At 49.9% G+C, this 14,742-nt stretch overlaps 1 protein-coding gene across 2 annotated transcripts in view; it reads left to right on the top strand.

Moving 5' to 3' along the window:
• CLPB (ClpB family mitochondrial disaggregase) overlaps positions 1-14,742 on the top strand; it is a 90,885-nt gene that overhangs the window by 15,982 nt on the left and 60,161 nt on the right. For both annotated transcript variants that reach the window (XM_054975095.1, XM_054975094.1), the window contains exons 3-4: positions 984-1,070; positions 10,000-10,103. In XM_054975095.1, the coding sequence (XP_054831070.1) occupies positions 984-1,070; positions 10,000-10,103 (191 nt within the window). The remainder of the gene's footprint in view (positions 1-983; positions 1,071-9,999; positions 10,104-14,742) is intronic.

Below are 14,742 nucleotides of genomic sequence, written 5' to 3'. Positions count from 1 at the left end.
AATATAGGCTAAATATTCAAAGGCACTGTGCAGGTAATATTTTTACTATGGTCAGTTGTTCCCCACTGTTTTGGGGTGATGGGGGTAATGCAAAATGAGCCGCTACAGGGGAATTGCATTTGTTTGCTTGCTGCATTTCGGTGGGAATGTTTTGGGGGTTTTGTGGCACGCAGAATTTGGTGTGTGGTATTGATGAGTGGCAAGGAAGGTGTGACATTGGGTCCTCCTGATAGCGCTGGCTCCCCCTGCTCTTTCAAACCCTCCTGTTGGCCGTTGCGTGACTCATTCTCACTTATGGCACCTCAGTCTGCATGGGACAGGGGGGGCGGGGGGGGGGGTCGATCTCATATCTTTGGTCCCTCACAGAAGTTCAGGCATTCCTGACACACGGCTTTCCACAAACCGTGGGCAATTGGCACTCATTTAGATGGGGGCAAAGGAACTTCATCACAGAAGATTTTCTGTCCTTTCGGTGTCAGTGATACTGGAAAGCCCAGTTACCCTGATACCCTCTTTCAGTCTAATTTGACTCCAGACCTTAAGATCAAATTACTGATCTGTTTAAAAGAGGCAGATGGGTTCAGTCTTTTTCAACTGATTTGGTTGTATTAATATTTGCAGTTATATGTATCTTGGAGTGGGGTTATTTTGCCTTTGATTTATATTCATACTGTCGCCATTGTTGTATTGGTATCTGAAGAAGAGAGCTGTGGCTCACGAAAGCTCACACCCTACCACAAATTTTGCTAGCCTTACACGTGCTACTGGATTCTTGCTCTTTCCATTATTGTATGCTATGTTAAATGTTTTGCTGTTACGGTGTTGATAGTAAAATACAGTGGAAGGGACTGAGCCCCTTCTCGGTCCTTATTTGCAGGTGGTGGTGGGGAGGAGGCACAGCCTGCGAGGCTGTTCTTGGGTCGAGCTCCTCTGGTTGATGCCCCCCCACCCACCCCCAATCCCCCCCCTCTGTTCCTGTTCAGGTTGCTGCAGGAAGGAGCCAGCGTGAACGCTCGGCACAAGCTCGGCTGGACGGCGCTGATGGTTGCAGCTATCAACCGGAATGCAAGGTCAGTGCGTGGCTTCTTCATAGGTGACACGTCTGTGCCCTCTTACTTTTATTTTTATTCATTTATTTTTATTTATGTATGTCATTTATGGTCCACCTTTCTCACGGAGACTCAAGGCGGATTACACAGCGTGAGATTAGTACAGTCCGTATCAAGGACAAATGCCATAGAGTGAATAAACACAAGTTTACAACGACATAGCATTAGCAAGAATCCAATGCAGAGTTGAAGAAATGCTGAAACAGAACATACGCAATTCTAGGACTAACACAGGAGCGCATATTTAAAGCAACAGATAGTGCGTAAGGCAACATAGTGGTGATGTCTATGGTCCCTACCTCATTAGCAGAGCATCTGAGAGCCCCTCCCTACAATACAAAAGCCTTTTTGAATAATTTGGTTTTGCATTGTTTGCAAAACGCCAGGAGAGTGGGGGCTCTCCTGACCTCCTCAGGCAGGCTGTTCCATGGGGCAGGGGCTGCTGCGGTTGATTTCGCCCACGTGCAGCCTGGGTGTGACTCCGTGCAGCTGACGCTTGGAATGTGGACACCAAAGTCCAGTGAAGCTGCAGGCGCACGGGAGGGGGAGACCCAAGCCCATGGGGAAAGGAGGGGGGGGGGTCCTTTGCCTTTTCCACGGCAGTGTTTGCTTTGCTAGAGGCCAACTGCTTCCCGTGCTAAATTTTTTATAAACACTGGGATTTTTATGTTTTCCTCTGTAATATGCACAGTGGCCTGAGGCCCACCGGAGGCTCCCTGGGGCCCATGCAGAAAGTTCTACGGAGGGCCCACGTGTCACTCTCCGAGACTGGACGCACCGAACCAAAGGAAGCTGCCTTCTTACTCGTCAGCCCCGGCTCCCTGTAGCTGAGCATTAGCTGACCGGCAGCAGCTTCCCAGGGTCTCAGGCAGAGAGAGGCCTTCCCCAGCATCTGCTGCCCCCAGAAATTCTTTACGCTGGCTGGCTAGAACGCGGAGAGGAAGCGGTTCCAGCAATAAGTCGCCCGAGCGAGTGAGGGCTAAGATAAGAGCGTCAGAAGAGCCCTGCTGGATAAGACCAGTGAGGGGCCCTCTAGTCCCGCATCCTGCCTCACACAGGGGCAAACCAGTTGCCCAGAAGAGCCAAGAACAGGGCTTAGAGGCCGAGCTGTCCCCTCTTGTTGCCCCCCAGCACTGGGATTCAGAGGTTGACTGCCTCTGAACGTGGAGGTTCTCTTTAGTCACCCCGGCCAGCAGCCACTGATAGAGATTACCTCCATGAGGCCACCGTTAAACTTTGAATATTGGAAAGTTGCAGAGATGCCAGAATGCTGGTGCCGAGATTCTTCAAGGAAGGGGCAGGCTCCTGCATAGCTCAATTTTATCTTTGAAATGGTTGTTATCTGTGCTGGGCTTAAGACAGAGGATGGGACAAGTTGAAGCTCATAAGGAAACCTGTGGGGTGGGGGGGATTTGGAAATCCCACGTGGCGCAGAGCTGCTTTCGGCTGCCCCAGAAGGTCGGAATCAGACCAGAACCAACGGGTTGAAATCAAAAGAGTTCTCGGTGAAACATGAGGAAGAACTTCCTGACAGGTAGACCGGTCCCTCAGTGGGACAGGCTTCCTCCGGTGGTGGTGGGCTCTCCTCTTTTCTTTGGAGGTTTTTAAGCAGGGGCTAGAGGGCCACCTGACAGCCATGCTGATTCTGTGAACCTGGGCAGATCGTGAGAGGGAGGGTAGGAAGGGTTGCATCAGTGCTTACTTCTTGTGGCCCCTTCTTACATGCCCAAGCCTGGGGTAATGCCAATCAGGGCCAGGAAGCAATTTTACCAAGGCCAGCTTGATTAGGGATCCTGATGGTGTTTTGCCGTCTTCTGGGCATGGAGCATGGGTCAGTGTGTGTGTGTGGGGGGGTATTTGTGAATTTTGTGCGTTGTGCAGGGGGTCAGACTAGATGACCCTGGTGAGCCCTTCCAACCCTATGATTTCATGGTTCTATGCTAATCCTCCCCCTAGGCTCCCTCTCAGTCAGCCAACATTCCCTTCCTCCTGGAGGATATTCAGTCGTCACCAGGTTTAAGGGGTGGGCAGTTTTTTATCTGTATGCCTGGTGAGACCTCTGCATATGTGGAGAACCCTTGTCTGCGAGTTGCCTCATTTTGATGCTTTTGCGACTGTTTTCCTATTAGAAATCCGCCTTCCCTGTGCCGTAGGGCGGGTGGTACTGGCAGCGTCCCGGTGCAGCTTCGGTGTTCCAGAGGCACGTTTCTGCAAGAGGCGTCCTTCCGAGCACCTGCCTTTGTGTGCCGTGGTGTGTGTTTGTGGGCCAAAGGCACGCCTCATGCTGTGCCCTGCCTCCCCGAGGTTCCCAGGACCATTGTCGTGTCTTCTGGTAACCTTTAAAGGCAGCCCTTCAATGTATTCAGTCCACAGCTAAATTCAATTAGTTTTTATTTAAAGATGAAGCCAAGGGTTGGGGGGAGGGGGAGAAATCCAATTTTAGGAAATACGGGACAGCCGGCTGGGATGGGCTTTGATGTTACAACCTCTCAGGGGTGCTTTACTTAGTCACAAGTTCATAAGCAAAAAAAGGGCTTAATTATTTGGGAAAACACAGGATTAAATAGGGGGCACAAAGGCTGAATATCCGCTCTCGGGCGACACTCCGCGCATCCATGTGCCCAGTTCGTGTGTGGTGCAAACTTTGATGTGTGCTATGACAAGCTGAAAGTCGTGACCCCCTCGGGGAGCTCCTTAAGGCGGACCAAGGGAGGTGGGAAGGACCGGGGTCTGTTTGTTTAACTTTGATGTCCGTGCAGCAACGACTCCCTTGTTTGCGGCCGCTGCGGAGGGATGGGTTTAGAGCTCCAGACCTCTGCCGAGGGACAATGGCCAGCAATGGAGTGTGACGTTTGTTGACCATTCCGAGTGGCCGGTGGACCAGAACAAGGCTTGGGGAGGTGCAAAGACTCAAAGGAGAAAAGGCTCTTCATGGTACAATAATTGCCCCAGCTGGTTCGGTCTTTCCCGGAGTTCAGGCCCTTTATCTGCCAGAGCGGTGGTGAAACCATTATTACCAAGATGGTACCCTGTTAGAAGTGGTGTGGAAGCGAAAGCTTAGAAATGGCCAGGAAGCACTCAGTGGCAGGGGGAGTGGCCATTTCCTCTTAATTACTTTCCAATTTTGTTTTTAAGAAAAAGTCCTCGAGTAAATGACTCTCAGCAGGGCCAGCCTTCTGATAATACAATGAAAAGCTAATGAAGTTAATAAACGACTCCTTTTTGGTCTGTTGGGGTTGTGACCGGAGTATGGAGAGGCCTGTCTTTCTCGCAACTCGATCCTCCTAGAGGCTGAAACCTAGAAGGAATTCCAAGGGCTGTTCAGCCAGGGAACTGTCCTTGGAAATCTCGTTGGTCTTTATTTATTTATTTTTATTTTATTTATGTCATTTAGAGTCCGCCTTTCTCACTGAGACTCAAGGCGGATTACACAGCGTGAGATTAGAACAGTCCGTTTCAAGGACGTTTCCGTAAACCATGCCAGAGGGTAAATAAACACAATTTTACAAAGACAGAGCATTAGCAGGTATCCAATGCAGAGTAGAAGAAATGCTGGAACAGAGCATAGTCAGTTCTAGGGCTGACATTAGACCACATGAAGCTCATAGCTCATAGGAGCACATATTTAAGACAACGGGCAGTACGTAAGACAACATAGTGGTGAAGTCTGTGGTCCCTAACTCATTAGCCAAGCATCTGAGACCCCCTCCCTACAATACAGCCCTCCTATCTAAGTAAAAAGCCTTTTTGAATAATTCGGTTTTGCATCGTTTGCTGAAAGCTAGGAGAGTGGGGGCTGTCTTGACCTCCTCAGGCAGGTCATTCCACAGGGTAGGGGCCACCACAGAGAAAGCCCATATGCGGGCTGTTGTTGATTTCATCTTAAAGGTGCTGTTGGACCTGGATCTTGCTCTTCAACTGCAGACCAGCTTGGCTACCCAGCCAGTGTGGTGTAGTGGTTAGAGTGCTGGACGAGGATCCAGGAGATTCACATGAGAATCTGGCTGGGTGATCTTGGACCAGTCACACCCTCTCAGCCTAGCCAACCATACAGGGTGGTTGGGAGGATAAATGGAGGAGCGGAGAACCCACTGTGGGGGAGAACCGTCATGGTATAAGTGCAGCAAACAAGTAAATGTTGCTAGACCCCCCTCCTCCTCGGTGGCGTTCGAAGGAGGAGACTCCTGCACTAGAGGGAGGAGGTTGGGCCCAGCCATTCCACCCATCCAGATGCATTCCTGCTGCCGAAAAGGGGGAGGAGGCCAGGTCTGTGGCCACCCACGCGTTCTGGTGGCAAGTGAAGAGGGTGGCATGTGCCTTGGGGCTGCACGTGGCAAATTCTGCCCCCGTTAGCTTTCATACTGAACTCTGCTTGAAGAAAGAATCTCTCTCCCTCGAGGGCTGCCAGGTTGTGCCCCTTGGGCTCCAGCGTGCCTCTGTGGTTCTCGGGCTCCAGCTGCTGCCTTGGTGGGCCTCTGGGGCTGCTTCCCTCTGAGGCCCGGTCAAGTCTCCTTAGGGCGCCCCGAGCCTCCTTGTGAATCCCCCCCCCGCCCCCTTCCCATCACACCCCCCAGCCACTAACAGCAGAAGGCACTTACCGCCATCGATTGAGTGCCTGGTGAACTTTAGTTAAAGGCTGCCCTCGGGGGGTCAATGCAGATTTATATGCACGCAGATGAGGAGACGCCACAATTAAGGAGACGCTAATGCAATTAAGACCTGATCAGCAAATTAATGCCCTCTTCGGGCGAGGGGCTGGAGCCCGAGCTCAGTCACAAGTTATTGACGCTCCCCAGCCAGCCAGCCTCGTAATGCGTTTAGCTGGCCCCAGGACTGGAGGGCTCCGCTGACGATGCCCAAGGCTTCCTCCCTTCACATAGCCCCGTTGCACTTGCTTCCCAAATGGGAAACGGCACCGACCGATTCACAAGTTACAGAAGAAGGTGGAGATGTCCCTCATTTTTTCCCATGTATGCTGTGGAGTGTCTGAGTTTTTTTTGTAATGTGTGAAACAAGACGATGGGGGCTTCCCAGGGCTCAGTGATCCACATTCATGCCGCTTCTGAGTGCGACTGCAAGCTTTATTTAATCAATTGGTGCACTAAATAAGCCATAACCGCAGAGCAGAATTCTGTGCGTGCGCGCGCACACGCACACGCTAAACGAGTGGACTTCAGTACTCTGAAGTAAGAACGCACGTGCCAGCTCACTTTGGTGGGAAAAACCACGCTCCAAAGGATGGCTTTTCCTAGCTCCAGGAATCATTTCCGGGTGAAGTGGCCATGGCTTTCTTGCTAGCGGTAGGAACCAGGGGCATTGGAAGTGTACGGTCTTCAGCCAGAAGCAGCGGCTTTCAGTAAACAGATGGGACTTGAATGTGCCTCGACTGCAAAGCCATTTGGGCTTCGGTTTGTTACTGTGTATATTTCTGTAGTTGAGTGCTCAGTTCTCCTGCGGAGAAGCGCTGAAGGGTTTCTACCCGTTTTACAGATGAGGGAAGCCTTGGCCACCGATACGTGGTTTACGTGGCTTACCGTTGGTCCCTGCTACAGTAAGTTGGTTGCCGGGTTCATGGTTTCCTGAGCTTGCCTTAAAAATCCCATCATAGTTTCAATTCTGTTGCTTTTTTGTGAAAATGTATGATTGGGCAGTGGACTTTAAGAGCAACAAATGTTTTAGGGGCTTTGTTGCCAGTGGTCTGATGACCTGCCCTGAGAGTGTTCTGGGATGGATGGCGAGGAAGAAAAGTCTGCCAGCAAAGAAAGAAAAGGACAGTGACTTTTGCAGGGGCTGTGCTGCCCATCGTTCACCTTTGCAAAGGCTAATTTGCTTGCGAGTTGGGAATCGTGTTTTGTTACCTGCAAATTGGACAGGGGTGATCAATACCCGCAATTGCTCAAATGTCATACTGGCTCCATAAAAGGGAAAGGTGGGGAAGAGAGCAGCCCAGAGGGGACAGCCTGCCATTTTGCTAGGATGTCAGACGGGCGCAGGATGCTGGTCGAAGGGCCTGGGTGCTGACAGTTTAGAACCTCTCGCAGTGCAATCCTATGGAGAGTTACTCCAGTCTAAGCCCGTTGAAGTCAATGGCCTTAGAGTGGCGTAACTCTCCATAGGATTGCACTGTTGGACTCTGCAGGGCGGAGTCCCTGTTTGTGGCACTTTGTGCAGAATGACTCTGTGGGGCTAGGATGCGTAGCAGGATGAGTCCAGGCCTCCACGTGCTACGACCGCAGAACTGACGCTTTGCATTAAGGTGACTGCAAAGCAAAGAGGGACTCGAACAAATAAGCCACGTTGCAGCAGGAGGCAGGATTGCCACGAAGTCCCTGGTCAGCCTGACCCCTGGGTGTGGCAAGCACAACTCCAGAGCGGCCTCGCGAGGGCTGACTCAGCTCCCTCTGGTCCATTGCGAGCGTGTTTAAATATATTTATTTTAATGTATTTATCAGATGCCGTTCTTTGAAAAGCTGCAGGCGATTTTACCACACCAAACAATTGGAAAGGACATCAAACAAAGTTATAGGATTATAAAATTATGACAGACCAGTCATTAAAAGCAGTCGGAAATGTCGGTTCCAGAGGCAGGGCTCCGTAAAACCTAGTAAATGTTCACATCCAGTTGGAAACGCATTTTAATAAAACAACTAAGGAGGCCTTCGCTCCCTGGAGGAAGCCCATCGGAGAGGCTGACTGGGCCACCACTGAGAATACGTGGCCACGCCGTGCCCCAGGCGCCGTTGGGGCTCATAGCCATTGGCAGGCCCCTCCTCCCTGAGTTTGCCCCTCTGCCCTTTTGAAAGCCCTGTAAGCTGGAGGCCATGGCTGAGTTTGGTGGGAGACGGTTCTGGAAGTTCGAGAATTCACAGGAAGCCATTGAGACTCCCTGAAGAGAATTTGACTGGGGATAGGAAATGTGGCGGCCTGGGAAAGGAGCAGGAAAATTCAGAGAAAAAAGCACTGAAAAAACACCTACAGATTTTTTTTTTCTTTTAAAAATGAATATAATGTTTTTTAAGACAAGGTTTTTGCACTTTCAGAATGCGTAATATGTTTTACATAAAGAATCTTCCCTCTACAGCATTAGGTAATCAGCCCTATGTATAGTGCAGATATATACAGCATATTTCAAGCATATATAAGTGTGTGCAAGCACATGTGTGTATGTATATATATAGCTTGTTTTTACTACCATTTTTATGTCTATTTTTGTTCTGGTTTTAATTGCTTTTGTGATATTTTTATAACGTTTTGTTTTGACTGTTAGCTGCCTTGGTGGCCTTTATTGGCCAGAAAGGCTGCACAAACTTTCGTAAATAAATGAAATAAAATTTACATCCAACTAATTTCATCCACAATTAATATGCTACAGTGGATGATAATACACTAGGAAAGAGTTGACTGTTTCCAGGTTAGCTTGCTGTCTAGATACGCTATACTCCCCGTTACAGCTATGTGAGACGGTTTCTGTCCCCATAACATGCTTCGTTCTTTATCACAAATTTGTGTTGCTTTTTCCCTGCTTCTCTCATGGAGGACACTAAGAGCAGAACCACAAGTGACAAAAGGCACAGGTTGGACACTTGTCAGCTTCCCTCAAGTTTTGATGGGAAATGTAGGGCGTCCTGGTCTTGCAGCTTGGCTCTCTGACTGCTGTCCAATGGACTTTTCAACTGTCACTTGTCCCACATTCCGCCCAGCTGCCTACATTTCCCATCAACACTTGAGGGAAGCTGACAAGTGTCCAACCTGTGCCTTTGGTCACTTGTAGTTCCGCTATAAGATACATGTGCTGACTTGGTGTCAGGGGGTGCAGCAGTTTGCAGCACTCTCCCACTTTAGTACTGGGCATATGTGCAAGGATGTTTGTAGGAAACTAAGATGTTTATAATTTTTAAATTTCATAAATGTGCCAAGCAGTTCAATTTTATATTGCGACTAAGTTATAAACGATGCATTTTATATGGGTAACTAAGTTATAAATTATTCATTTTATGTTGTTTCAACAGTAAAATAAGTTTAGGCTTGAGAAAAACGTAACGCATATATTTCTGTTTTTCAAAAATATTCTACTTTTTACTGGGAGAACCCCCCCGTTCACCCCCACCCTACATGGTTTCAACATTTCTGGAAATTGTACATCTCTGTTGGGGACAAATCTCAAGTTTCGCATAGCCAGTTCACTAGAGAGAAGGGAGCCCGCTTTCACCAAACTCTCTCAGTGGTCCACACAGTGGCAAAGTTAGTTCAGGATTCTTGCAAATCATCACATAGTTGGAGATGCTCTGCTAGAGAAACGCGATTGATCCTTGCAGCACATGGTGGCATCTTGTCTTTCATGTGAAGGGCAGGGGTAGAATCAGGCCCCGCCTATATGAAATTGCTAGCCCAAAAGCCCCTGTGGTTGCAGGCAAAATGTGTCCACCTGTGTACTCATTGGTTGTTGAAGGTCTCAAACTTGTTGATCTCCTGCCAGATGAGAGGGAGGGGCCAGCTATTTTGTCTTCTCTCTGCCAGATCTGCAGCCCGCTGGGGGTTTTTTTGGGGTGGGGGGAGTTCCAACTCCTTCACTACCAAATTTGCCTGATTGAAAGTTTGCCAAATGGAACAGATCGGAACGTGGCTGCCTCCCGGTTGAAAATTGAACTGTGATTGAGATATTTTTTTTTTATCCCAAGCACCCCCTGTTATTGATTTAGAAAACTTCTACGCCTCCTGCCCAGAGAATCTCCTTGAGGCGGCTTACAAAACAAATGCTAAAATTATAAAGCCGTATAAAAACCATTCAAAATGGACAAACTCTTTCCTTGAGTGCTTATATTAGAGAGGCTTTTTCCTCCTGTGCCCGTGGTGACTGACTCAGCGTTGCTCTTTATGCTTTTGCCAACAGCGTGGTGAATCTTCTTCTCGCAGCCGGTGCTGACCCAAACCTGGGAGATGAGTTCAGCAGCGTCTATGAAACCGCCAAAGAGAAGGGGCTCCATTCCCTGGAAGGTAGCAAAGAGGTCATTTGTCTGCCTGATTCCTGGGGCAGAGTTTGTGCCTTGCTCGCCCTTCTTCCCCTAAGAAGCCTTGCTGGATGCCAAGGAGATCCTTCTTCTTAGCAACCTGCCTGCCGTTCAGTCGTTCATTCTCATTCTAGCAGGGAGGGAGGATCCGCACAAAGCAGGGCCCAGGAATCCGGTCCTATGAGCGGAGTGAAGTTCGGCAGTGGAGTTATTAAGCACTTCCTCGCAGCCCCTGTGGCATCTGCTACCAAGAAAGCTGCCCAGCTGGTTGCCTTTTGCGGCTTGCCAGGAGACAGCTTTGCAAGTGCAGCAAGTGGCCCTCCCTCCGCCATTAGGCTCCATTGCTTTGAAAAGCAAGCCGGCTTTCTCCAGGCCTCCCCTATTGGACTGGCATGCTGTCTGTGTTGCGGGGAGGGGGGAGTGCTTGAAATCCTCGCGGTATCCTCTGTGCCTGGAATCCCTGTAGGCTTGTACCCCAACTTTACTCCTGCTAGCAATTGGCTGGATGAGGAACTGGAGTGTGAAGGGATCCACTTGCGGTACTGCAGCCTGCTGCGTGCTCAGGCTAAAGCAGCTGGTGGTTTTAAAAAGTATTTGAAAAGCCTTTTTCTTGGCTGCACCCTCTTTTTCCCTTGAAACTTTCAAACTTCAAAGTTAACTAAATCCTCAGCCAGCTGTGTAGAGCCACCATAATTGCCCAAATAGCAGGTATCCCCTTTGCTACATATATAGGTTAACATACTTTCTCCAAGCCTGCATATATTTTGCACTTCTTATTTCCTGGCAAAACACCTAAGGTTTTGCAAGGTCTGCTAGCGAGACCTAATCTGTATCTCATCTCAGGCTTAGCAACATTGATCTTAAAGACCTTAGGTCTTGCATAGTTTTCAGATTTTTTTTCTAGCAGTAGAGGTTTTTTATGTGTTTTGCTCTGCCTTAGCAACGCCAGCTCTTTGAAGATTAAACTTAATTGTCATTAACAGTGTTTTTATTTTATTGATTTATTTTTATTTATCTAAAATGTTTATATCCTGCCTCGTCTCCTTAGATTCAAGGCAGCTTAACAGAGTAACAACAAGTAGTACGGACACCACACAACATAACGGTCCGTCAGCAAGATAAACCCAGCCTGATCCACCTGAGCTTTACACCCTCCACTAAATGCCCCTTTTGGAAATGCCAACGAGGATTAAACTGAGCAGTGCAGACTCAGGGTCAATGGATCAGCTTTGAAAGCAAGGAAGAGGAAGGGAAGGAGTTTGCACCTCGCCTTGCCGCTGCAAGAGTGGGCAAGCCAGGTGGCCTGTGTGTGTTTATCATGTGCGGCAGGCCTCTTTGGCGCTAAATGCAAAATCCACAAAACAACACCAAAAAAAAAGGTGGAAACCAGTGCATAATGCACGTTGCTAGACTTTATTTAAAACAAAAATATATCAACCAATAAAGTTAATTATTTTGTCTGCATTCTGCCCTTTCAACTGATATATATATATAAATATATATATATATATATATATATATATATATATTTATTACTTTTTGGTAAAGGGAGGGGGGAGCGGCTGGAGTGGAGGAAAATGAAGCCACTCAGAAGGAAGTTGCATTAATTTTTGGGGGGTTGACATGTTTTATTAAAAAGAATAAATTCAGTTGCCTTTTTTTAAAAGAGGGAGAGAGGGAGAGAAGGACTGTGCACGCAAGAGAGAAAAACGGCCTTTGTTTTGCAGGGTTATTTTTAATGATTTGCATATTTTGTGTATAAATATTTTTTTTCATAAAAACATCCAAATCGGGGGGGGGGGGGGGCAGGGAGGCGCACACTACTGCCGCCACCACGCATGCCAGGCAAAATATATTACAGACATTTATATGGATGGCAGGGAGGAGAGACGGAGAGCTGAAAATTTCCAGGCTGCCGGTGATTGATGGCAGGCGAGGCTCCCCATGACGCTTTATTGAGTTTCCGATGATTATCTCTCGTGGAGACATTTTTTACAGATGACGGCCGAGCTGTCATGGTGGACCATGGGGGAAAGCAGCCCCGCAATAATAACACTTTAATCTTTTTACTGCAGTGCTCCCTAGTATCTCAGATTCATCTTCCCTGACACCAGCCACTTGATTATCCTGCCCCTCCCTGGATAGGCAAAGGAGGGAAATAAATAAATATACATATGCACCTCTTCCCCCCCCCCACCCCCACCACACGAGCTCCGGCAGAAAACTAGACCGGAAAGGCGGGTCGACCCACCACGCTGATCGCTGCTTCTGTGGGTGCTGCTGCGGTCTGTTGGCAACGATGCCAGCGAGTGAAGGGACTGGCTATTAATTACAATGTTTTAGATTTGGCTCGGATTAGAACTTGCTTTTTGGGAATCCGGCGGCAGCTACAGGAAGGCGGTGTAGCTGTTGTTCGCTGCCAAGGAACCAAACTCAATTTCTGTTTCCTGGTTTTGCTAACAGCGACTTGCTTCTCAGAACAGCAAAGGATGAGTTTTCACAGCTTTGGGAATGTCTGCCCCGACCTACGCTCGAGCCAGTTTTAAACTGGATCTGGCTGTCTCTGTTTCTGAAGAACTCACGAAAGCTCATACCCTACCGCAAATTTTGTTAGTCTTATAGGGGCTACTGGACTCTTGCTCTTTTCTTCTGTTTCTCCAAGAAATCCCAGGCCTGATGCTTTTGTGGAAGTCCAAGAAAAACCCCGTCAGCCCCTTCCCCAGACCTAAAGCAGCCCATACTTTGTGATGTTTAAACTAAGCTAGTGTGGCAAGCACTCCACAAAGGGGGTCTTCCGGTCTCTACAAAGGGGGTCTTCCGGTCTCTACAAAGGGGGTCTTCCGGCCTCCTCCAGACAGCTGAAGAGCATCCAGAAGGGCTTGCAGAGAGGCTCATCTGTGGTTTAGTGACATGAGAGTTGCTTCCCTTGTGGAAAGCACCAGTCTGAGATCTGGCACAGCCACAAACAGTTTTACTAGGGTGTAAGTCCCACTGAATTCAAGGGGACTGACTTCTGAGTAAACACGTGTAGGATCAGGCTGCTGGTAGCCTATTACCGCCAGGGCCAGTACAAGCTCTCTTTTCGCCTCGTGACCGCTCGGCCCTCTGCTTCTGGGCCTGTGTCACCACCAGCTGTGGCGCTGCCATCGTGGCTTTGCTTGGACCTGGCTGGTGGTTGGGGGTGCAGGCCCAAGCAGGGGTGCCAGTCTCCTCCTCTGCCAGGGGTGGCTGGGAGCCAGCCGGGCCCCGCTGTGCATCAATGCCTTCTTTATAGGCAGCTGGACTGGACTGCCTACCCTGTTGCTAGCCTGAAGAACCCACTCAGACTCACGGTTCTGCCTTTTAGAAGTAGCAGAACCATTTCTGCCTGGGAATTTTAAAAAAAAACCCACGGTGTTGCTTTTATTTGCTCTGCAGTCATATTTTCAGGTTTATAGTCTTTATAGTCAGGAGAAATAGCAGCTTTGTTTTAATAGCTGCAGTCTAGCACCATAACAACAGCTCACCGATTCGCGGAAAGGTGCATTCTTTCTATCTTGACAGAGGTCTGCAGCAGCCAAAGCAAGCAGCGTCTCATGGCACCTTAAAGGTTAACAAATGAATTGTGGCAAAAGTGTTCATGGATCAGGCCGCCCTGCCCCCCTTCCCCCACCCCAGCTCAGGGCACTGGGGAGGGGGCAATGCCCAGCCCCACCGCCCTACCCCCCTTCCCCCACCCCAGATCAGGGCGCTAGGAAGGGGGCAATGCCCATCCAGGCCACCCTACCCTTCTCTCCTCCCGCCCCAGATAGGGGTTCTGGGGAGGGGGCAATGCCCATCCAGGCCACCCTACCCTTCTCTCCTCCCGCCCCAGATAGGGGTTCTGGGGAGGGGGCAATGCCCATCCAGGCCACCCTACCCTTCTCTCCTCCCGCCCCAGATAGGGGTTCTGGGGAGGGGGCAATGCCCATCCAGGCCACCCTACCCTTCTCTCCTCCCGCCCCAGATAGGGGTTCTGGGGAGGGGGCAATGCCCATCCAGGCCACCCTACCCTTCTCTCCTCCCGCCCCAGATAGGGGTTCTGGGGAGGGGGCAATGCCCATCCAGGCTACCCTACCCTTCTCCTGCCCCAGATAGGGGTTCTGGGGAGGGGGCAATGCCCAGCCAGGCCACCCTACCCTTCTCTCCTCCCACCCCAGATAGGGGTTCTGGGGAGGGGGCAATGCCCAGCCAGGCCACCCTACCCTTCTCTCCTCCCGCCCCAGATAGGGGTTCTGGGGAGGGGGCAATGGCCAGCTGGGCCACCCTGCCCTCCTTCCCCCACCCCAGATCATGTTGCTGGGGAGGGGGCAATGGCCAGCCCGCCTCCACGGCCCTTTCTAGAGCCTGTTGTATTTTTTTTCTACGGTGGGCTTTGTTGCTAGTGCCACAATAAAGTTGGCTAGTCTTAAAGGTGCTACTGGACTGTTTACTATTTTGCGACTACAGACTAACAGGGCTAACTCCTCTAGCGGTCTCCCCACGCTGTGTTCATTTCTGGCATGCAGCCCCCCTCGCCCGCGCTCTGGCCGCGTCAGGTAGGTGTGGGATGACCAAGTGGGAGGCTCGTACCTCTGTCAGCCCCTGCAGGCGGGCGCTCAAGCACT

The sequence above is a fragment of the Eublepharis macularius genome, chromosome 3 (genome assembly GCF_028583425.1).
Source record: "Eublepharis macularius isolate TG4126 chromosome 3, MPM_Emac_v1.0, whole genome shotgun sequence".
NCBI lineage: Eukaryota > Metazoa > Chordata > Lepidosauria > Squamata > Eublepharidae > Eublepharis > Eublepharis macularius.
The sequence above is the reverse complement of the archived record's forward strand: the minus strand, read 5'-3'. Positions and strand labels throughout refer to the sequence as shown.